Consider the following 23,918-nt stretch of genomic DNA (forward strand, 5'->3'; position numbering starts at 1 on the left):
GCTCGCCTTGAGCTGAAGAGCTGAGGGACAGCACCCAGGCCCAGAGTTCAAGCCCCACGACCGACAAAAAAAAAAAAAAAAAAAAGAAACGTGGCATGGAGAGTGAAGTATGCATCCTTATGTGCACAGTGAAGCGCTTCTTCAGAGTACTTTCTGTAATGAGCTGGGTACACTTAATGCTTAGGATGTGGTTGTATTGTATGACTATACCTCAGGGCTGGCCATTACAGCATAACCTGCCATGGGTGCTAGCTTGTGCATCTTTATTCCCCTAGAACGCAAGCCATTGTGGGAGCTAATACATTTTCACAATTCTGTTCTCTTGGGCTCAGCTCTCCACCCCCTCTTACCACTACCCCTCTCCCCCCCCCCCCCCCCCGCAAAAAAAAAAAAAGTACATTGCCATTTATTCAGGTACTTTCTGAAATGTTTTAGATCTCCAAGACAGAATTAGATTGGTTCCTTCAAGATTTGGACAAAGAAATTAAAAAATGGCAACGAGAGAAAAAAGAAATCCAAGAAAGATTGAAAGCACTGAAGAAGAAAATTAAGAAGCTTTTAAATACCATTGAAATGTAAGTAACAGTTGAAAGGCAATACCTTTTCTTAACAACATTTATGAATTATATTTGTTGTTATTTTCACCTTTTATGTTTGATTTGGACTGGGCTCCAATGGGATGGCTCAGTACCTGTAATTGAGGATCTTTCTCCTTGTATAGCCTCTCCATCTGCTGATTATCTATACGATCTTGCCATGTGCTCTCGGGCATGGTAGCCACACTTCTGTGATGCTTAAGGTCCCTAAGGATGTAGAAACTGCAGTGCTTGTTGATAGTTCAAGCCCAAAACTTGTCATAAGCATGATTTCTGCCACAATCAGTTGTTTAAAGTAAAGCCTCAGCCTAGTTTAGATGGCTTTTTGGAGGCCACAATGTGTATTGACCTCTAAGGATACTTATAGTTTCTCTATGCTTGGTGCCATACAACTAGATGCTCTCCCCTCCCCCTACACCTCCCCCTACACCCCCCACCCCCCGTCTTAGGGCTAGAACTCAGGGACTGGGCACTGTTCCTGAGCTTTTTTGCTTAAGGTTAGCAGCACTCCATCACTTGAACCACAGCCATAAAAATTTCCATGCCAGTGTCTTTTTTTTTTAGGTGGATGTTGGAATCTGTGTTAACTAGGCTGACCTCAAACTTGAATTCTCCTGACTTAGCCTTCTGAGTAGATGGGATTCTAGACATGAGCCATCATGCCTGACTTGTCATTCTTTTTTTAAATATCAACAAAGTAGTTCCCTTAGTAGACCACATTTAATGAAACTAATGTCTGTAAAGCTCTGAATATTTGTGTAACTTAATTTTAAAAATGTGGAAATTGGGGCTTGGAAGGTAGCTCAGTTGGTAGGGTGCTTGCCTTGCATGCATGAGACCCTGGGTTTGATTCCTCAGCACCACATAAGCAAAAAAAAGCCAGAAGTGGTGCTGTGGCTCAGGTGGTAGAGCGCTAGCCTTGAGCTGAAGAGCTGAGGGACAACACCCAGGCCCAGAGTTCAGGCCCCATGACCGACCAAAATAAAAAAAAAAATTGGAAATTGCTAAGTGCCAGTGGTTCATGCCTGAATCTTAGCTACTCAGCAAGCTGAGATCTGAGAATCATGATTTGAAGCCAGTCTGGGAAGAAAAGTCTGAGAAACTCTTCAGCAAAAAGCTGTACTGGATGCATGGTTCAATTGGTAGAGTATCAGTTAAGCATGAAGCCCTAAGTTCAAGCCCCCAAACCAGCGTGTTCTCTCTGTCTCTGTCTCTCTCTCTCTCTCTCTCCTCTCCCTCTCATATACACACATACGTGTGTGTGCAAGCATTCATGTGTACGTGCCAAAAAAGAGAAGATTACACTAGTATCTAAAGCCTGTAATCCTAGATGCTCAGGAGGCAGAGATTGGAAGAGTCAAGAGTTTGAGGCCAGCCCTCAACTAATAGCTGGCTATAAACTGTCATTACAGCTGTATAGGAGGCTGAGACTGAGAATCATAGTTCAAGGCTTGGATAGTCAAAGAAGTTCCTAAGACCCTCATCTCAATAGAAGTTAGGTGTGGTGGTGCATACCTGTCATCATAGCTATGGTGGTAATTCAATAGGAGAATTGAAGTCTAGGCCAGCCCAGGCATAAGAGCAAAACCTGTCTTGCAAAAAGGCCTAAAGACATAGCTGAAAGATTACAGTGCCTGCTTAGCTAGTGTGAAGCCCTGAGCTCACACCTCAGAACCTCAAAAAAAAAGGGAAGGAGGACTAACTCATAATTCTTTCATGGCAATTCAGGCATACTGTTTAAAAAGATAACAATTTTATAAGAAAAATTAATCAGGGGGCGGAGGGGGGGAGGATGGGAAGGAATGGGAAGGGGAAACAAAGGCGGAGGCTACAATGCTTGATAAGAAATGTACTCATTACCTTGCCCATGTAATTGTAACCCCTCTGTACAGTATTTTCACAATAAAAAAAGAAAGAAAAAAAAAATGAACCATTTCTGCTGTGAAATAAACATTACTATTTTTTTCATTTTAGCTTCAAAACTGATTTTTTATATTTAGATTTTTAAGTAACATCTTATTATCTTTTTTATCTCTTTCCTTGTGCTAGATCTCAAGGGATAGAAATCTGTCTCATATTATTTAATCTCACTACCCATTAACAAATGACTGGGATATAAAAGCTCATGGTTGGTGCAGGGATACTGCCCACTAGTGACTGAAAGCATATGTAATCAGTGAAGGTGCAGCCCAGGAGTAGGAGTTTGAGAGTGGAAGAATCACTTAAAAAGAAGTGAAATGGAGCAGGGTGCTGGTGGCCCACCCCTGTAATCCTAGCTACTCTGAGGACGTGATCTGATGATTGAGGTTCAAAGACAGCCAGGGCAGAAAAACCAGAAAACTGGAAGTGGCGCTGTGGCTTGAAGTGGTAGAGCAGTAGCCTTGAATGAAAAAGCTCAGGGACATCGCCCAGGCCCTGAGTTCAAATCCCATGACCATAAAATAAAGTGAGATGGCATTTAAACTACATCTTATTAGAAATGTTTAAAAACTACACGGGAAAGGTATATAGTTGTCCTGGGTTTTTTTGTTTTTGTTTTTGTCGGTCATGGAGCTAGAACTCTGGGCTTGGGCACTGTCCCTGTGCTCTTCAAGCTTAAGGTGAGTGCTCTACCACTTGAGCCACAAAGCCACTTCTGGTTTTCTAGTGGATTATTGGAGGTAAGAGTCTCACGGACTTTCCTGCCCAGGCTGGACTTTGAACCGTGATTCTCAGATTTCAGCCTCCTGAGTAGCTAGGATTACAGGCGTGAGCCACCAGCGCCCAGCTAGTTGTCCTGTTTTAACTGTGAAGTCATAGATTGTCCTCTGAGTAAGAGAGTCACTGCTTCTACCAAAACTGACTGAGAGCCTGTGCTCCTAGCTTCCAGCTGAAGCCACCTGCAGTGTGCTTCCTGGGTGATATATCTGTAAGCAGAGTGAAGCAAAAGCAAATCTCCCCTCCAAGTGTAAAAGAAAATTTCTCAAAAGGAAAACAACCTCAATTGCTTGCCCATTTATAAGCTAGAAATGAAACAAAATATAAAAGTATTTTAAAAACTAAAAATGCTTGTATAGATATGGTGTAATTTACGGGATAGGATGTTTTGAAAAAATCTGCAGGCTAATTAAACTAGTTACTCTTCTTTTGTAGGTCCACCCAGAAAAATGATGTCATGGACAAGAACCAGGAACTTTTTCCTGACCAGTCCCTTGAAAGCAGGCAGGCTATTTTCATTATCTTACACTTTTTCTAACAGAAATATAACCATACTCTAGTCTTTTAAATATTTAGTTGCTTATGTGTTTGTTTTAAATACCTATCTAGCCAGGCTCCAGTGGCCCACACCTATAATCCTAGCTACTTAGGAGGCTGAGATCTGATGGTGAAGGTTCAAAGTCAGCCCAGGCAGGAAAATCTGAGAGACTTTTATCTCCAGTTTACCACCAAAAAGCCAAGAATGAGGCTATGCCTTTAGTGGTACAGTGCTAGCCTTGAGCACAAAACTCAAGAGACAACAACCAGGACATAACAATTACCCATTTTATTTTCATTTCATTTTGAAACTAAGTATAAATAAGTATTATTTCTATATTTTCTTTAGGTATTTTTATTTTACCAGGCAATATAAAGAAATCGTGAATGTATTGTTTTCAGTTACTCTTATTTATTTGAATTAACTTGAAACTAAAGGTGTGTTGGAAAACTTTTTGAGGTTGAGGGTGTCACTAGATGGTAGAAGTGCTTTTCTGGGTTTGTAATACACAGGGGTCCTGGGTTGCATTACAAGCATCTATTGTGTTGCTTGAAATGTTAGTCTGTACCAAATGCCCTTTTAATGTTCCTACTGGAGGTAATGAGTTTCCACATAGGCATAATACGTTATCAGTGGTAAGCACTTATATTTTGCTTTTCTCATTTGATAATTTCATATGCACACTTCATTTCCAGCATATTGCATGGCCACCTTTTTTAGCATTTAGTTTCCTTTTCCCCACATTGGCTGTTAAGAAGTGTGGCTAGGGCTGGGAAGGTGGCTCAGTGGTAGAGCGCTTGCCTTGCATGCCTGAGGCCCTGGGTTCGATTCCCCAGCACCACATAAGCAAAAAAAAAAAAAAAGAAGTGTGGCTAGTGGGGCAGGGGGAGGATGGGAAGGGCTGGGAAGGGGAAACAAAGGAGGAGGCTACAATGCTTGATAAGAAATGTACTCATTATCTTGCCCATGTAGTTTTCACCCCTCTGTACAATATTTTCACAATAAAAAAAAAAGATAATCAAAAATAAACAGTGAGATATCCACATTTTTTAAAAAAAAGTGTGGCTATGCGCAATTATGCACAGGTCATTCTTTTTTGTTGAGTCTTTTGCTTGTGATGTATGTCAATAATTTCTGGCCCCAAAGGGAATTGTTGATAGCATTCATTCATGTGGCAGGTTGTATTCCACCTGCACTCTTAACCAGTGGCCTGTCGTGGCATCCTCCATCTCTCTCAGCTTGGCCCTCAGATACTCACCTGGGGTTTTACACTTTCCTTTGGTCATTTGTAAAATGGAGAGAGCACACACATGTGAGTCCTGTTCTATGAGGAAATTAAGTGTGGCTTAGTCTTAAAATTGATCTGGCCTGGAGTTGAATTTGTTCTCAAGGTTTTTGGTTTTTTTCTTTCAACATTGTAGTAATACATTTACAAGTGAAAAAATGCAAATAGAAGAGCGTATACAGAAAGGGAAGGAGTGCTGTGAAGAGAGTAGACAAAGGGCCATGGCTGCAGAGGTGAGTGCTGGTCTGTGAAGGACACTGCTGAGGGGCAGGTGTGCCAACGCCACTTTTTGGGTTTTGTGTTTCTTTAATTACATGCAAGGCATGATGTTACTCTTGGGAAATGGGATGAGAGATTTCCATTACCTATAAATCTGTCTCTCCCCAACACAGCCACTCTCCCTGTGTTACATACATGTATTCATAATGCACAACACCCTTTAGTCACTTCCCATACTGTACACTATACCTTCAATGTGTTTAATCAGGTAACGTGCCATGACATAGCCAACCATAAGATGAAAATAATGTACTAAGAATATACTCCTGTTGGGCACCTGTGGCTGATGCCTGTAATCCTAGCTACGTAGGAGGCTGACACCTGTAGATTATGGTTCAAAGCAGTCCGGCAGGACTAGCTTATCAGTATATGAGACTCTTATATCCAGTAAACTACCAAAAAGCCAGAAATGGAGCTGTGACTCAATTGATAGAACACCAGCACTGAGCAAAAAAAAAAAAAAAAAAAGGCTCATGTGATTTACACCTGTAATTGCAATATTATATTCTCCTTCTTGCCAGAAGAATATGTACCAGTACTGTGCATTATTTGAAAAACCACTAAGACAAGAATAAAAATGATGTCTGCTTTTATTTACATTGTTTTCTAAAGCCTGGCTGTGTGTGTTTTTCTAGTTGAGATTCTAGGGGGCTTTTTGACTGATTGTATAGCCCACAGTTCCGCCACAGGCCCTTGGCTCTGATTACACACATTCACACATAGAAAGTGTGCACAGTTCACCCAGCTCCATGCTTGTATATGCCTTAAGCAGAAAGCCATGTACAATAGTGTCACATCTGTAAGAAGGATCACTAAAGTAGACTTTTTAATGTCTTTTGTTAGTCTGTTCTCAAATCCCAAATCATAGCATAGAGAAGTTCTGGTAATCCTGTCCCGATTCTTCCTTTAAGGAGAAATTGGAAAATGACTGTAAATCTTAATGTTTTAACTTGTAAATAGTGTGTTTATATTTGAAAAATGCCTAAACATCTTTAATTTGCTGGCAGGTATCTGTGCTTGAAAACTGGAAGGAGCATGAGATGTATAGGTTACAGACCATGGCATCGCAAGCAGAAGCCTACCTTAAGAACCTCAAGCTGACCAGCAGGTAGTATGGCCTCCCAGAGGTTCTCCAGCAAGTTGCTTAGGAAATGAAATTAGAAACACTTGAGGAAAAAAAGATTTTAAGATTAGGGCCATTTTGTTTTAAATAGATACAGTTGCAGAAAAATCAAAATATGAACAAAAGAAGTGGAGATCAGGAGAATTAGTTTGAGGTCAGCATGAGCAAAAAATTAAGAGATTCCATTTCTAAAATACATCGATAAACAGTTAAGTCCAGGGCCTGGGAAGGTGGCTCAGTGGTAGAGCGCTTGCCTTGCATGCATCAGGCCCTGGGTTTGATTCCTCAGCACCACATAAGCAAAAAGAAAAAAGCCGGAAGTGGCGCTGTGGCTCAAGTGGTAGAGCGTTAGCCTTGAGCTGAAGAGCTGAGGGACAGCACCCAGGCCCAGAGTTCAGGCCCCATGACCGGACCCAAAACAACAACAACAAAAAAAACCAGTTAAGTCCAGTGGTATGTGTCTATCAGCCCAGCTTTCTGGGGGTCATAGATAGGAGGATTGAGGTCCAGCCCAGGCCAGATATAAACAAAAGACCCTATTCAACCACTAAGACAAGCAAAAAGAGCTAGAAGAGGGGGCTGGGAAGTTGGCTCACTGGTAGAATGCTTGCCTCGTATGCATGAGGCCCTGGGTTCTATTCCTCAGCACCACATAAGCAGAAAAAAGCCAGAAGTGGTGCTTTGGCTCAAGTGGTAGAGCACTAGCCTTGAGTTGAAAAGCTGAGAGACAGCGCCAGGCCCAGAGTTCAGCCCCCAGGACCGGATCCAAGAAAAAAGAGCTGGAGGAGGGGCTCAACTGGTACAGCACCAGATTGGAGGGTTCAGGCCCTAAATTCAAACCCTAGCATTGCTCCCACAAAATCCACAGTATCTCTATCCAATTCTATATAAATATATAGTTAATCTTACCGGAAAAGTTCATTAATGATAAAAGTTTACATATTTTTTCCACTAGATAGAATTTCTTCTCATATTGATCATTATAGTTTTCTGACCTGAATTTGAAAGGTTGATTGGTATTCCAGCATACAAATTTGTCAGCATGGCATATTGCATTTCTCCATGTAAATTTTATCGATTTTTTTTTTTTTTTTTTTTGGTCAGTTGTGGGGCTTGAACTCTGGGTTTGGGAGCTGTCCCTGCACTCTTTAGCTCAAGGCAAGTGCTCTACCGCTTGAGCCACAGCGCCACTTCCAGTTTTCTAGTGTTTATTGGAGATAAGAGTCTCATGGCCTTTTCTGCTTGGGCTGGCTTTGAACCGTGATCCTCAGATCTCAGCCTCCTGAGTAACTAGGATTACAGGGGTGAGCCACCAGCACCCAGCAGATTTTATTGATTTTTGAGGTACTGGGAATTGAACACAATGCATCACAAATTTTAAGGCAAGAATTAGCTACATCCCCAGCTCTTGCCATGGATTTCCATGCAGGAGATTCTTTTGATCTGATGCTTTTCGTCCTGTTATGCACATTGGTCTTATGTTTTTAATTCCAGGGTTTTCATTTTCTTAGTTCTTGATTTTTTTTTTCATTCAGATTTCAGACTCTTAGAATTGAACCAGGAAGGTTCTGGTTGATTGTGTGCATTATAGAAAAAGATGTAGTGTGTATTTTTTTCCTCTTTCATTTTCAAGACTTAATTTTTTTTTAACAGATATCCTTACAGGTAAGTGGATATGCTGATTCAAACTATAGGACTAGTTCAACTGACATATAGATCAAGTAGTTGAAAAGCCTCTGTTAAATAGTTTATTATTGGTTGTGGATCACAGCTTACCTTATATACCATTTTATCCAGTACTATAGACTCCTCCACTAAGCCTTTCACTAGTGTTTCTTTTTGGGGAATGTTATGCTAATACTGCCTGTTTCACCAAAACACAAGTAAAGAAACATTCTGGCTGGGCACTGGTAGCTCACGCCTATAATCCTAGCTCATCAGGAGGCTGAGATCTGAGGATTATAATTTGAAGCCAGCCTGGGCAGCAAAGGCCATGAGACTCTTATCTCCAGTTAACCACCAGAAAACCATAAGTTGAGCTGTGGCTCAGTGTTAGAGCACTAGCCTTGAGCAGAAAAGTTCAGTACAGCACCCAGGCCCTGAGTTCAGGACCCATGACAGAAAAAAAGAAAGAAAAACAAACATTCTGTTTGTTCTTTAGGATGTGTTAGGCAAGCTGACACAATACAGACTGCCGGTATTTCTGATCTTCTCAGGCATGTGTTGTCCCTTGCAGTCGAGCCAGATCCATGAATGCTAAGGTCCACACTTACCTTATTCTGTGTGGTCCCAGCCTTTCCTTTTACACAGCCAACTGGGCGGTTAGGTGTTATTGGATTGTTTTGCATGTTCCAGATTTATTTATTTTACTTTTTTTTTTTTTGTCAGTCTTGTGGGGCTTGAACTCAGGGCCTGAGCACTGTCCCTGAGCCTCTTTGTGTTCAAGGCTAGCTAGCACTCTACCACATTGAGCCACAGCACCACTTCTGGTTTTCTGGTGGTTAATTGGAGATAAGACTCACAGACTTTCCTGCCCAGGCTGGCTTTGAAACTTGATCCTCAGATCAACCTCCTGAGTAGCTAGGGTTTCAGGCATGAGCTACTGAAGCCTGGCTAAATGCAGGCTTTCATTTTGTCATTTTCTGTAGTGTTTAAGCAGTGGCATCTTTTTAACTTTTCCAGTGATTCTGCAGGATGTCTTGACATCGAGTCCGATATACATTCATGGGAATCATTTCTTTCTAACGTTACAGAAGAAATTAAGAAAGCAAAGGTAAGCTGTAAAACTTTTCATTATTCTGTCAAAATCTGTAGGATGGTTATAATTCTCAGAATGGTAGTGTCATGTTTAAACTGTTTTTTAACTATTGGTAGCAATAATATATTTTTGTTGACATTCTGAGTTTTTTATGAGGTTAATAATCAACTCTGTCCTTGATTGATATAGTTGTTATATATGATAAATTTTTACAGCATTCTAATTAGTGAGATCTTACTGTGAACTTTTAAGAAATAATTGTGTTGGCCGGGCGCCAGTGGCTCATGCCTTTAATTCTAGCTACTCAGGAGGCTGAGATCTGAGGATCTCGGTTCAAAGCCAGCCCTGGCAGGGAAGTCCATGAGACTCATTTCCAATTAACCACTAGAAAACCAGAAGTGATACTGTAGCTCAAGTGGTAGAGCACTTGCCTTGAGCTGAAGTGCTCAGGGACAGCGCCCAGGTCCAGAGTTCAAGCTCTACTTCCCCCCCCCCCCCCCCAAAGAAAACAGAAGAAGAAAGAGAAGTAATTGTGTTAAGTAGCGCACAGGTAGCTCATGCCTGTAATCCTAGCTGCCCAGAAGGTTGAGATCTGAGATCTGAGAATTGCAGTTCAAAGCCAGCCCAAGCAGAAAAGAGCTTCATGAGACTCTTTTATCTTCAATTAACCACCAAAACACCAAAAGTGGAACTGTGGCTTGAGTGGTGGGATGCTAGCCTTGAGCAAAGGAGCTTAGGGACAGCACCAAAGTCCTGAGTTCAAGCCCCCGGATCAGCACCAAAAGAGAAAGAGAGGTAGGGGGGAGAGGTTGGGAGAGGGAAAGGGAGAGAGAGAGAGAAATTGCCTTACTCTAATACATTTTGTGTCAGTTGTGTTTCTTAGAAAATTCTTGATCATAGTGGTGTACACTAAGGAAAAAAATGATTTTCCTTAGGAATTTAGAAAAACTTCACATTTTCCCTTCTACCCACAGGCTGAGTTTGAAGAGCAAATTGAAGCAATTAAAAATGGTTCTCTGCTCAGTGACCTTTCTAAAGTACAGATTTCTGAGCTTTCATTTCCTGCTTATAGTACAGTAAGTCTGTTGCATCTTATTTTGATAGGGAGGGGAAAATGAAGCACTCTTAACTGGTCCATATAGCTTGTTGGAGTGTTGTTCTGGGATGGGATGGCATTGTGACTGTCCTCATGCTTTCATTATTGGTGTCATTACTGTCCATATGCTTTCATTACTGACGGAACATCAGTCGGCAGCTGGGCATGTTCCACTTTCATGTACCTCATCTGCCTTTATTACCCAGGTGCTACCACACACGTGTGTGGTACTTGCATTCTCACATCTGAATCAAGGCATAGAAGTGCCCGCAGTTGAATCAGACCCTCCTTACTATTTGCACCCATGGTTCTCATTCCTGCATACCTGCAGGTGTTTCCTCATCAAATACAGAATAAGTATGGCTATACCTCAGATATGCAGGGCTTTGATGGGCTAGCATAATGCATTTTAATGTTAATTTTTGAGATATAACATGAATCAAAGATGATCAGACATTCTTATAAGAATGTAAAGACTGTTAAAAGGTCAATTAAAGGTGAGTTTTAGAATGCTTTGACATGACATGAAATAGTGTCTACAAGCAGAGGAAGGAAAAACCTGATTTCTACCTATTTGCTATTGCAAGACCCTTGACTGGGCCAGTCATGTGCCTGCAATGCAGTCTACTGTCCCCATAGAGCCCGCCAGGGCTTCCCTCTCAGCTGCCCCTGCGCAGCCCTGCTGTGCTCTGCGCTGTTGGGTCTCCTACTCGAGATCCCCTCCTCAGCTCCTTCTCAGTGATCTTCAACATCTTACGGGTGAAAAGCATAAGCACTTTCATTGACCTGAGTAAGAAGCAGGGTTTTATTTAGAATTGAAGATCACCTCTCATTTACAGCTTCTCCCAAGTCTTTACAACTTTGAATCTTCGAGCACTGTTACCAATAATTTGTCATTTTGGCTTAATGAAATTTTGTAATTGCTCAAAAGAACTTTTATTTTCAAATCCTGGAAAATCTCATTGTGCCCCTAAAAGCCATCCACTTTGTGTCTCATTTGCCTCTCATTCGCTCACTCATTGACTCAGTGGTGAACAAGCAGTGGGCCCTGCCGGGCACCAGTGACTCAGGAGGGTGAGATCTGAGGATTGCGGTTCAAAGCCATCCTGGGCAGGAAAATCCGTGAGACTCTTATCTCCAATAAAAACCACCAGGAAACCAGAAGTGGTGCTGTGGCTCAAGTGGTAGAGCGTTCGCTTTGAGCTGAAGGCTGAGGGACAACACCCAGACCCAAAATTAAAGCCCCATGGCTGACCAAAAAAAAAAAAAGAAAAGAAAAGAAAAGAACTGGGCCCTAAGAGTGGATGCAGAGCTTGGTGAAGGGACTGTGGGGAGAGCATCTGACTGTACAATACAAGACACAAGTGCCTGGACCAAAGAAGCCTTGTCTCTATGCTGTGTTACACAGTCTGAGCAATTCCCTAGGAGTCCCCAGCTAGCAAGTTGGTCTAGGGTCAGGTACTTTATGAAGATGAGCCAGATGGCAGTGTAGAGAAAACCTGGAGTGAATCCACTTGCCTGGGGATGAGCCATCAGTGGAGTATGGGTTGTGAAGTGGCTGTGAGGGTAATGGTATTAGAACTCTGGAACAACTTGTGTTACTAGGCTGGGCTGTACCACGTGGTCAGGAGAGAAGTCCAAGGTGGGCCCCAAGGGCAAAGTACATTGAAATTTAGATTTTGTGCAGATGGGGATCTCAGGATAGTAGTCTAGACTGGAATCTGAAAGTGCTCATTACTCAGCAACAAGCACAGTTTGTGTGGCCTGAGACAATTAGAAGTAGCCTGAAGGTAGCATGCACTGGAGATAAGAGCCTCAGGTAGCGTCAGCAATATCCACTGTGAGGGCATAGACGGAGGAGAACGTGGGACGTCAGTGGTTCATACCTATAATCCAGCTACACAGGAGGCTGAGATCTGAGATCTGGGGGTTACAATTCAAAGCTAGCCCAGGCAAGAAAGTCTGTGAGACTCTTTTTTTTTTTTTTCTTTTTTGCTTATGTGGTGCTGAGGAATCGAACCCAGGGCCTCATGCATGCAAGGCAAGCGCTCTACCACTGAGCCACCTTCCCAGCCCTCTGTGAGACTCTTGTCTCCAATTAATTACCAGAAAGCTGGAAGTGGAGCTATAGCTCAAGGGTTGACCACTGTTCTTGAGCCAAAGGACAAACAGGCAGGTCCTGAGTTCAAGCCCCAGGACCAGTACCAAAAAAAAAAAAAAAAAAAGCCATAGGGAGAGCTAAGTCTACCTAACTGGCGGGAGCAGCACTGCTGGGTGTTCTATGGCACATGCTAGTGTTTTGATGAGTTGAGTCTGCTGTGGGTTTTAGCTGCAAAGGGAAGAGGTAAGATTAGGTGGAGTGTGATGTTGGGCACGTGGTAGGCAAAACCTTCTCATTGAGGCAGTTTTTCTAGTTTCACAGGGAAAATAGTGAGAATTACTTAAAAGCCACCAATCTCCCTTTGTTCTAATAATGTTGTAGTCAGTAATTCTTTTAAAACAAAAATATCACCAGGTGCTGGTGGCTCTCACCTGTAATCCTAGCTACTTAAAAGGCTGAAGTCTAGAGATTGGCGTTTGAAGTCAGCCTAAGCAGAAAAGTATTCAAGACTCCCATCTCTGAACCAGCAAAAAACTGGGCTGGAAGCATGGTTCAAATGTTGAGTACCAGGTAAGCAAGCTGATCAAGTATGAGGTCTTGAGTTCAAACCCTAGTACCAACAACAAAAGAATTTTCCATATTCAAATTTGATGTGCCCTTCAGTATAGTCCTTGAGTATTTCTCCTTTCAATTAATAATAACAGCAATCACAAAATGATCCAGCTACTGTCATATGTTCCACACAGCTTCATCTGAAGTCACTTTCTGAGTCTGAAGACCATGAAGATCCAGAGCTCCTGACTTCTGCAGGCAGCAAGATGGACATTATAGAGGATTTGGGGCTGTTTCCTGCCAGTTGCTGTGCAGATGAAATTCCTTTGGCTCTGTCAGGGGGGTCACTGTCCTGCGAGCAGACAGAGCCTGAGAAGGCTGGCCAAGCAGCTCTAGCGGAACAAAACCCGGAAGCAGAGCAGAATCAGCCTGCTCCTCCAGGACCTGCAGAACAAAGCCCCGCAGTGGACCAGAGACTGCCTGCTCCTCCTCCAGGACCTGCAGAACAAAGCCCTGAGGTAGACCAGAGACTGCCTGCTCCTCCTCCAGGACCTGCCGAACAAAGCCCCGAGGCAGACCAGAGACTGCCTGCTCCTCCTCCAGGACCTGCCAAACAAAGCCCTGAGGTAGACCAGAGCCTGCCTGCTCCTCCTCCAGAGGTAGACCAGAGCCTGCCTGCTCCTCCTCCAGGACCTGCCGAACAAAGCCCCGAGGTAGACCAGAGCCTGCCTGCTCCTCCTCCAGGACTTGCCGAACAAAGCCCCGAGGTAGACCAGAGCCTGCCTGCTCCTCCTCCAGGACCTGCAGAACAAAGCCCGGAGGTAGACCAGAGACTGCCTGCTCCTCCTCCAGGACCTGCAGAACAAAGCCCCGAGGTAGAGCAGAGACTGCCTGCTCCTCCAACACCTGCTGTTCACTCAAGCCAGTTTCTCAAAGGAACATTCAACATTGTCATGGCAAACTTGTCTCTGCTCTTCCCATGGTATAGCAGGTATGAGTGTACAGTATTAGTGCCTGTTAAGCACTTCACTGAACTGAGGTTATCTGTTCCGATAAAATCATGGCCAGCCCTGTCAGGAAGAGAACTGTACAACTGCTTAGCTCAGCAAGATAGATGTTTCTTTCTGTAAGCAGAAATGAGTGAGCATTTTTTTTTTCTTCTTTTTTGTGGGGTGAGGAGTGAACTCAGAGCCTTATGCATGTTAGGCAAGGGCACTAGCATTCAGCTATACCACCAGACCCCCAATAAAGGTGGTTTTGGTATAGGTGTACTGGTCCTGGTGCTTGAACTCAGGGCCTAGGCACTGTCGCCTGAGCTTTTTTGCACTATACTTGAGCCCCAGTTTCACTTTCCAGCTTCTTAGCGATTAATTGGAGATAAGAGTCTCACAGACTACTGCCTGAGCTGGCTTTGAACCAAAATCCTCAGATCTTGGCTTCCTGAATATCTAAGATTACAGGCATGAGCCACTGGTGCCAGCTACTTAGCAGTAAAACAACAACAAAACCTTTTCGTTGTTTATCATTTATTTTCCTCATCTTTTCCTTGTAGCATTGAACTTGTTGGATTTATCAAAAAAGTTCGAAGCAAAAACAAGAACTTATTCTCCGAATTGAAAGCTGATGAAATTATTCAGAAAGTGAGAGAACATATTCTAGATGAACAGAAAAAGAAAAAGGTATTTCATTTGGGCACAGTAAAATGTTCAGCTTCATTCTTATTTGTAAAGTGTGAGAATTGGGGAGCAGAGGAAGTTCCATGGAGAAATTCAATAAAGACAGAAGGTAGTTGAACCTTAAGGTAACTGGCTTTGCTTTTCCCTTGTCCCTCCATCCCCTTCCCCATTCACCTTATTTCTGCAGCCAAATCCAAGAAAGGACCTGAGGACATCGGAGGTCAGCTCCGCTGCTTCTGTGACCCGGACTCCCCAGGGGCCATCCTCGTCCAAAGCCAAGGGCCAAAAGGCAGTAGATAGCCCAGTGAGTATATAGCTGGTTTTGCTTTCTAATGAAGAATAAGGAGAAAACAAAAATTTTAATAATGAATTATACCTCTTTCCTTTTTACTTTTTGAGCTAATTTATTTGGTCCTAAAATTAGAAACTAAATTACACTGTATTTGAAGACACCAGTAGAGTACTGGCTGGCTGAGACAAGTGTGCTGGGACAAGGGGGAGACCCCCGAGCAGGAGCGCGGCCCTCAGTGCGCTCGGCCTTCCCCCTCTCGCCCTTGATCTGCTGCAGATGGACAGAATCTTGTGTCAAGTGTAGTATTTTCAATAGTAGGAAAAAGGAGGACATTATTATTTGCAACTGGGGCTATTATACCTGTAACCTAAATTGAAAAGGCCATCTCACGGTCCTGTTTTATAGTAAGAAATTAAGACTGGGTGCAATAGGCTCACATTGTAATTCTATTTGCTCAGAAGGCTCAGATCTGAGGCTCATGGCTCAGAGCCAGCAGGGCAGGAAAATCTGTGAGACTCTTTATCTCCAATTAACTACCAAAAAGCCAGAAGTAGAGCTGTGGCTCAAGCCTTGTGCACAAACTAAGCAAGAGCACAAGATTCTGAGTTCAAGCCTTAAAACCCACACTAAACATAAAAAATTAAGGAAATCAATACAGAAAATGGTCTGGAGTTCATAACATTCACTGAAGACTAGCATAGCCCAGAGCCTCATGCTGACTTCAACACAAAGCTCATCATCCTGCCGCCCGCCACAATGGCCCGGACAGGAGACGCAGTGGGGTCGCACGCCACCTGTGTTGCCTCAGTGCTATTGGACTCTGGTGGGGAGCACATTTTTGCAGCTGTGGTACCGAGTGTGGATAACATTCAAGGAGCTGCAGACCCTGTGACAGTCTCCCCCGGGGAGTCAGCAGCTCGACCTGGCACAGTGCCAGCTTGCAAACCTGAGCTTGCACTGGGCCTCTTTGTTATTCCTCCTGTACAATTTTGTTTTCTACTAGTCTTTGGAGATTTTCCATATTATGTAGTCTGAGCTTCTAGAATGTTTCCTCCCATCCTAGGGCATTTCCCAGGAATTGGATCCCATGCTCTGTGACCTTCTGGCTCAGCGGGATTCTGGGATATTTGCATTTGTGTGCTGATGTATTGCTGTCCTTACCACTAGGTAGACCATGTGTCAGTTGAAGGAAAGTGATTCCCTGCTTCACAGTTAATGTTGAAGTAGTTTAAGGTAAAAAAGATGATTCATTTAAACTTTATCACATTTTATGAGGAAAAAAAGTATTCAATTGGGGCTTGATAATCATAGGTAGTTTTTTTTTTTTAATTGAGAGCAATTTGTTCAGTATTTTTACATTACAGAAGTAACATATTCACAATACAAAGTCCAAATGGTAAAAAGGCATTTGAAAGTCCTAAAGCTAGGTGTGGTGTCATACATTTGTGATCCCAGCCACTGGGGAGGCTGAAGTAGGAGGCTCATGAGTTCAAGGCCAGCCTTGGCGTATGTGGAGATCTCCATCTCAAAATCAACACCCTAAAATGTAGCCACTAATCGGCATTATAACTTTGATATTTTCTAAACTCTTTGACTTGTTCGTGTGAATTTTGTCAAAACTGAATACTTTTCATACACTTCGGGATATTTCATTTTTGTGTGTGTGTTGTTCTTTTCTGAGTCACTATACCCATTTTTCCACACTTGGAAACAGTCAAGCTAACTGTAGGTTTTTCTAGCTTAACTTGAGCTTTGCAGAGGTGCTTGGAAAGGCCTTAACCTGTACTTCCTCAGGGCTGTGGCCTCCGTTTCTTCCTGATCCTTGAGTCACACATGGACACCATCAGCGGCTTGAACCCTCGTACTACTGCTTATGCCCAATCTGAGCCCCATCTGTGCCATGAGGAAGAAAGGGACAGCCTGGCCTCTGGGCCCTGGCTATAGCTCTTACCCTTGATCTGAATCCACTCCTGCCGCTTGCATTTGTCATTGTTCAAACGTGCGACTTTCTGGGACCTATGTTCCTCATCTGCTGTAAAGGTCCGGGTAAACAAGACTCACTTCTCGTCTCCAGGATGCTCAGAGTTGAGCAGTGAATTAGAGAAGTTGCTGGTGACTTCTGGGGTAAGTGGTGTGAGCTGCAGGCAGAATTCTGGACCTCATGGCCTAGATGGCACTCATTACACTGTGCTCAGTACACTGAGACACAGAGGCTGGAAATCTTTTCACTTCTGTGCAGCACCCCATAGACTCCTGGCCACATACAGGCTCAGTTTGTTTTGTGTTCATTTCAGAAGTAACTATGTTCATAGAAAATTTTAGAAACTAGTAGAAAATAGTCTTCCTTAACAAGAAATAATTTTTACTATTTTCTGTGTCTTACCAGATTCTTTCCTCGGCTCTTTGTAAACATTAATTCCCTTTATTTTTATATAATTGAATTATGTCAGCCAGACACCTATGACTGATGCCTGTAATCATGGTACTCAGGAGACTGAGATCTGAGGATTGTAGGCAGGAAAGTCCATGGTACTCTTATCTCCAAGTAGTCAATAGAAACTCAGTACTAGAGCTGTGGCTCAAGCAATAGAGTGCTAGCCTTGAGCAAGAAAACCTCAGGGACAGCTCCCAGGCCCTGAGTTCAAGCCCTAAAACCAGCACACGAAAAACTGAATTATATAGTAAATACCATCTTATTACTTGCCCCTTTTTTTTTCCCATCATGGTGCTTGAACTCTTGGCCTGGACGCTGTCCCTGAGCTCTTCAGCTCAAGGCAAGCTCTCTACCACTTGAGCCACAGTGCTACTTCTCGTTTTCTGGTGGTTCATTGGAGATAAGAATTTCACGGACATGGGCTGGGAAGGTGGCTCAGTGGTAGAGTGCTTGCCTTGCATGCATGAGGCCCTGGGTTCGATTCCTCAGCACCCCATAAGCAAAAAAGAAAAAAAGCCGGAAGTGGCGCTGTGGCTCAAGTGGTAGAGCGCTAGCCTTGAGCTGAAGAGCTGAGGGACAGCGCCCAGGCCCAGAGTTCAGGCCCCACGACCAGACCCCAAAAAAAAAGAATTTCACGGACTTTACTGTCCGGACTGGCTTTGAACTGCAACCCTCAGATCTCAGCCTCCTGAGCAGCTAGGATGACAGGCGTGGGCCGCCAGCGTGGATACTTTAGATCCCTGGTAGATAATGAGCAGGCGCCACACAGGCACCTGTAGAGCAGGCTTCCAGTGCTCTGCCTGGGCGTCCACATTAAATGAAAAACAATGCTGCTTTCGGAAAATCAGAACTCCAAGAGTGTACAGTTCTTGGTATTTTAATGTTTTCTCAGAAAGTACTGAAAAAATAAGCTTCTTAACGGCTGTAATTTGCCACCCTGGGTGGGAAAGCACTGAGCGCCTTCGTGGTATGAATCATGAAGGGCTCAGAGTGTAAAAAGAGCACAGCTGCTACTCTACATTGTTCACGTGTGCTTGATTCCGCAGGCACCCGACGAGAATCCCTGCGCGCTGTGCCACGACGAGTTCAAATCAAGAGCTCTGCGCACACTCAAGTGTGGGCACAAGGTTCACAAGGGGGTGAGTTTCCCCGGTGGCATCGTGTTCCATGCCTTGGGACTGCCACACATTTGAAAAACAAAAATGGCTTTTCTAGCATCAGTACTTAGGTTTCCAAATCCACTGTCTTTGCTAACCTCCACATACCTGTCCTGCAGGTAGGGGTCAAGGAGGGCGGCTGTGTGTGAGAAAGTTCACAGGGTGCTTGTTCACAGTCTGCCTTGTTCAGGTGTGCTCTCCCCCGCAACCCGCGTCACATCACACGCAGCCGGGAGCCAACAGAACTGAACTGGGGCTGGAGGGGCGTGAGAGTGAGAGAGCCAAGGCCATGCAGAAGGATGGCTGGGAACTGGGTGCTGGGGTCGAGGGTCATGGAAATGGCAACTTTTCTTTCGCTGTGATTTCGGGGAGGGCGGGCAAGGGGTGGAGCGCTGTGGCTGCCGGGAGGCAGCCCGTGGGTAAGGCAACTTGGAGAGGCCAGGAACCAGCCAGAGATAATCGTGTATCTGATTCTGGAGTGAGATTTTTCCCAAAGCTTCATTCATCCCCGATCTGAACACACATCAATGTCCCTAAAAGTTGGACAGCTCCAGCCTCTGCTAGGCTTAGAGATGACATGACCCTGCCTTCCAATGCGCAGTGGCAAAGGACAGCTGGGCAGAGGTTCTGAAGGCGCTGACTGACTCTGTCGCCTCCTTTTCAGTGTTTTAAGCAGTGGCATAAGGGGCAGAGTGCGTGTCCCACCTGTGGCAGTGGCGACCTGAAAGAAGATTAGTCCACACCGCATCCCTGGACCCCTGGCCCGCGACGCCAGGCACCACCTACCGATGCTCCGTCCTCGCCCTCGCTAGAGCACCGCTTCCTGTGTGCTGACAAAAACGTCAAGTCTCCTGTGCTGTGTGTGTCACAAAGCTACTAATGGAAACGTGTAATGCCGTTGACATGGAATAATTTCCCCTCTCCGATGATAGTCAGATAGTGACTCAGGATCTGTCACCGCAGTCTTGTGTTGTCACAGTTAATGCACAGCTCTGTGAGACAGATGACTTCTCTTCAGAAGTGTTGTAGCAGTGTTTGGATTATAAGAATGTTTTACCTGGTCAGATAACAAGGGTTTGAGAAACCTAGAAAGTGCCATAAGAAAAGATACTGACCTTTATTTTATTTTATTTTTTTGGGTCCAGTCGTGGGGCCTGAACTCTGGGCCTGGGTGCTGTCCCTCAGCTCTTCAGCTCAAGGCTAGCACTCTACCACTTGAGCCACAGCACCACTTCCGGCTTTTTTTCTTTTTGTGTATGTGGTGCTGGGGAATCGAACCCAGGGCCTCATGCATGCAAGGCAAGCGCTCTACCACTGAGCCACCTTCCCAGCCCAGATACTGACCTTTATAACTCCTACGAGATCCACTATTTCTAAAGCTAGGCCTCCATGTTCCTCATAGGTCCTGTGTTTAAAAATGAGCTAAAAGTGAATCACATTTTTTATAATTTGTAGGTATTACAGAATATTGGCTGATAAAGACCAAAAGATTAAGATCTGTTTTGCTTTGGCTTTCCATGGCATTACTTTATTCCGTCCCCCTCAGATTTTTTTAAAGTGCTTATTTTTCATCTTTTTAAAAATTAATCTGATTTTTGAAACTCATCTATAAAACACTTTTTTCAGTATCAGCCATTTTTTGCCCCTGGGATCAAGGCTGTGTGTGAATATCTTTCCAGCCCCGCATCTGAATTTGTTCTTGGAATAGTGTGCTGCCTTGTCTGCCACACGTGGTTGTCTCTGTGACAGCAGGTGTGGGTGTCTCCTGTGAGCACACAGACACTGTGCAGACCCGGCACCATCGTTCTTTCCCGAATCTCCTCTGACCACCAGAAGCCATCCTGAGGTGTTTGTGTCACAGCCTTTCTGTGTTTGACATTTGTGTGAAGTAATGCATGCAGTCGTGTGCTATGGCCTGAGAACGAAAACTTAACTGTTAGAAACTCCTGGAAAATAGATATCCTTTGACCAGAAGACTGGTAAATACAGAAACAGGAGTTCTGGAAACATTCCATTTCCCTCAAACATGAAAGGTCAGAAAATGTTTTTCAGTATTGTTCTTTGTCCACTGGACATATATCTGAGCGGATGTGGTCGCCATCTTCTGCCTGTGTCTCCCCGTGAGTCATACTGTCTTAGTGACTTAGTCTGCGGCGGCTCGCTCTTGTCTGCCTCTCAGAACACACGAGCGCTGTGCACACTACACTCTGTAGGGGCTAGGCCACAGCGTCGGGCAAGAGGAGAGCAGACAATGTGATCTTGCTTCATCTCAAAGCCCTGTGAAAATGCCTTACATCTGTCCAGTGATTGTCAATAAAGAACATTCGAAAAGACAAGCGGTCCCCTGTCGTCTTTGCCCATTCTTTCTCAGGTAGTTTATTTAGATGCATTCTATGGAACACTTGGCCCCCCTGCCACGTTAACATTTAGAGAGTGGCTTCATTTGGAAGAGACCGAGCGGAGTGGACCAAGCATTTCAGAACCGCCATCAGACACTCCTTCGTATCTAAAGAAAGCTTGCCAAGCCCCAGTTCACAAGATGGGACCAGAAGGGCTATTTTAAAATCTGTGAGTGGGACGTTTCCACGGAGATGATAGAAAGTATAGAAAGTTTACTGTTCGGGCTAAGGTAAGGGATTTTTCACGTGACTACATGTAAAAACACTGAAGATAGTTGTGTTCCTCGGTATCATTTTTTTCTAAAGCATTGTAGATTCATGGACTGCTGAGCTGACCAATGGGTTCCTTTTCTAAAGGAACAGATACACTGTGCACTGAAGGATTCGAAAATTCTCATGTTTATTCAGAATATCATTACTTATTTTTAATGTGGTAGCATTTTTCTCAAAATGGTGTCTAGCTTATGGCAATAACTACTGAAGCGTCTCATCCATGTTATGAAGAACCAGTAAATCCGGGAGAAAACTGAAGTGCTGCTAAAGCAAGGCACTGTGTCAAGTACTGGAGAGTGGAGACTGCGCTGGTGAGCGCAGTGAGGACTGGGGAGTGTGGAGACTGCTGGTGAGCGCAGTGAGGACTGGGGAGTGGACGCTGCGCTGGTGAGCGCAGTGAGGACTGGAGAGTGTGGATGCTGCGCTGGTGAGCACAGTGAGGACTGGAGAGTGTGGATGCTGCACTGGTGAGTGCAGTGAAGACGAGAGTGGAGACTGCTGGTGAGCGCAGTGAGAACTGGCGAGTGGATGCTGCGCTGGTGAGCACATAAGAACTGGAGAGTGGAGACTGCTGGTGAGCGCAGTGAGAACTGGAGAGTGGAGATTGCTGGTGAGCGCAGTGAGGACTGGAGAGTGGACGCTGCGCTGGTGAGCGCAGTGAGGACTGGCGAGTGGACGCTGCGCTGGTGAGCGCAGTGAGGACTGGCGAGTGGATGCTGCGCTGGTGAGCACAGTAAGAACTGGAGTGTGGAGACTGCGCTGGTGAGCGCAGTGAGGACGAGAGTGTGGAGACTGCTGGTGAGCGCAATTTGACTCATTCCCCCGTCGGTTGGCTTCAGGGAAACAGGTGAGAGCTTGGGATACACAGCTGCTCTAAGCAACAGAAAGCACTCGCCCTAACACTAAAGGGTTGGTATGTTGGAGTCATCACAGTGAAGCGCTGTGAAAATGCCAGCCATAAAACGCAAGGCAGAATCCCAGCGAACATCGCAGGCGGTGGTCAGCTCATCCAAACAGCAAAGATTCCAGTGTTCCACCCACATCCACGTGGTCCATCCATGTTTTGATGACCTAATTGACTCACTATGCATTATCAAGTAAGTACAAGCTCAGACCACAGCTAAGGGAGGTACGCTTTCTTGAAGCTGCCTGGTGGTGGCACAGGATCACCTGACTTGGCAGAGGAGCCACTTGTCATCTCCACGGCACCAGTGAAGGTTCGGGCAGTGGACTCCTCTCCCACTGGCTTCAGTACCAAGCAGTGGCTAACCTTTCCTGGTTAAACAAAAGCAATTACTATAAATGGTTGTTTGCCGGGGTTGTGTCTGGAATAGTGTAGCGTAAGTCCAGCACCCCGCAACCTCATGTTCAGTGGTGTCACGGTGGAAGCTTGAGATGAGTCCCGTGGGAGTATTTACCAGACGCTGCCTGGTGAAGCTGCCGCCGCCTGGAGTTCGGCGAGGGCTCCTCGCTGCCCAGATGGCTCTGTTGCGCGAGCTCCTTCGCACCACACTCAGCAGGACTGTTCCTCGGTGCTGCTGCGCTGGGCGCTGCACCTGCCCAGACTCAGGCCCAGAAACAAAGACAGCCCCTGACAGCTCCCTCTCCCCTCCTCCCTCCCCCCAGAGCCCAGGAGGGCACCCGCGTGCACCCAGCACAAGCGTGTGTCCTAAGCCACCATGAGGATGACACCCAGCCACCCTGGGAGGGAAGACTGGCTCGGGCCCCGCCAGTCCCTCCGCCTCGCCAAGCGCGCGGTGCGCACAGCCGCGGCCGGCGCTGGGCTCCAGAGCTCGCTCTTCCCAATGTGCTGCGGTGCGCAACAGAGGTGTCATTGTGCGGAGCAAATATCTGAGGCGCCCGTGGAAAAAACCATTCTGTCTTCTAAGGTCTTCCTCCTCCATTTTCCAAACTGTAGAAAGGCAGCTTGCCCAATTCCTTCGGTGTAATATTTCAGCAGCCTTTTATTTGGTGTGATAGAAAGGTCTTAATTTAGACCTCCCTGCCCCCACCCCCCGCTCCGTATCCTGAAGTGCCGCCGGTCCTGGGCTGAGCCCGCAGCCTCTGAGAAGAGCCTGGGGCACAGACGGGCTTGGTGCCTCCGCGCTGCCCGCTGCCCAGCCTGTCCCTGGCCAGGGCTTTGGCATCCGCATTCGCCACAGCTTCCAGCGGCCGGGCCGGGGAACACGGGTGGGTGCGGCCGTGGCCTTCCTCTTCTGTGAGCTGATGTCGCTGTGCATCCTGGGGTTGGGGGAGCACCCCAGCTCTTCCCCCAGATACAACCTAAGTGGCAGCACATTTCGCCATTCATCTTCCCATCCACCCGTCCATCTGTCTGTGCATCCAGTCTTCCCAGGCCAGTGTGACTGCAGGTGGCGGCTACCGCAGGGAGAAGAAAGCCCAGCCGGCCAGTGACCCCAGTGTCTCCAGCATCGCAGAGGAGCTGGGGAGGGGGGCACCTGAGGAAGCGCAGCAGGCAGACCGGGAAGGCACGGAGCAAGTGGAGGTGTCCAGCGAGGGGACTCGGGCGACGGGTGGGGCTACCAGCAGGGATGGCCAAAGACCGGCTGCGCGAGGATGTTTACCTGCAGCGGCCCGCCTCTTGCTGCCAAGGCCGCCTTTGCTGTTAGTTCTTCTATGGCCTTGGACCTGGGGACCTGGT

The 23,918-nt window shown here is 45.5% G+C and overlaps 1 protein-coding gene across 1 annotated transcript in view; it reads left to right on the forward strand.

The window, feature by feature from the left end:
- Positions 1 to 19,337, forward strand: part of Ttc3 (tetratricopeptide repeat domain 3) — a 129,978-nt gene extending 110,641 nt beyond the window's left edge. The window contains exons 36-46 of the mRNA XM_042687181.1: positions 436 to 575; positions 3,729 to 3,797; positions 5,253 to 5,349; positions 6,403 to 6,503; positions 9,201 to 9,291; positions 10,251 to 10,352; positions 13,220 to 14,016; positions 14,578 to 14,704; positions 14,889 to 15,005; positions 18,474 to 18,566; positions 19,249 to 19,337. Coding sequence (XP_042543115.1) covers positions 436 to 575; positions 3,729 to 3,797; positions 5,253 to 5,349; positions 6,403 to 6,503; positions 9,201 to 9,291; positions 10,251 to 10,352; positions 13,220 to 14,016; positions 14,578 to 14,704; positions 14,889 to 15,005; positions 18,474 to 18,566; positions 19,249 to 19,320 — 1,806 coding nt within the window. The 3' untranslated portion in view covers positions 19,321 to 19,337. The remainder of the gene's footprint in view (positions 1 to 435; positions 576 to 3,728; positions 3,798 to 5,252; positions 5,350 to 6,402; positions 6,504 to 9,200; positions 9,292 to 10,250; positions 10,353 to 13,219; positions 14,017 to 14,577; positions 14,705 to 14,888; positions 15,006 to 18,473; positions 18,567 to 19,248) is intronic.
- The last annotated feature ends 4,581 nt before the right edge of the window (positions 19,338 to 23,918 follow it).

Source organism: Dipodomys spectabilis, unplaced genomic scaffold (genome assembly GCF_019054845.1).
Source record: "Dipodomys spectabilis isolate Male_0828 unplaced genomic scaffold, ASM1905484v1 ptg000107l, whole genome shotgun sequence".
Classification (NCBI taxonomy): Eukaryota; Metazoa; Chordata; class Mammalia; order Rodentia; family Heteromyidae; genus Dipodomys; species Dipodomys spectabilis.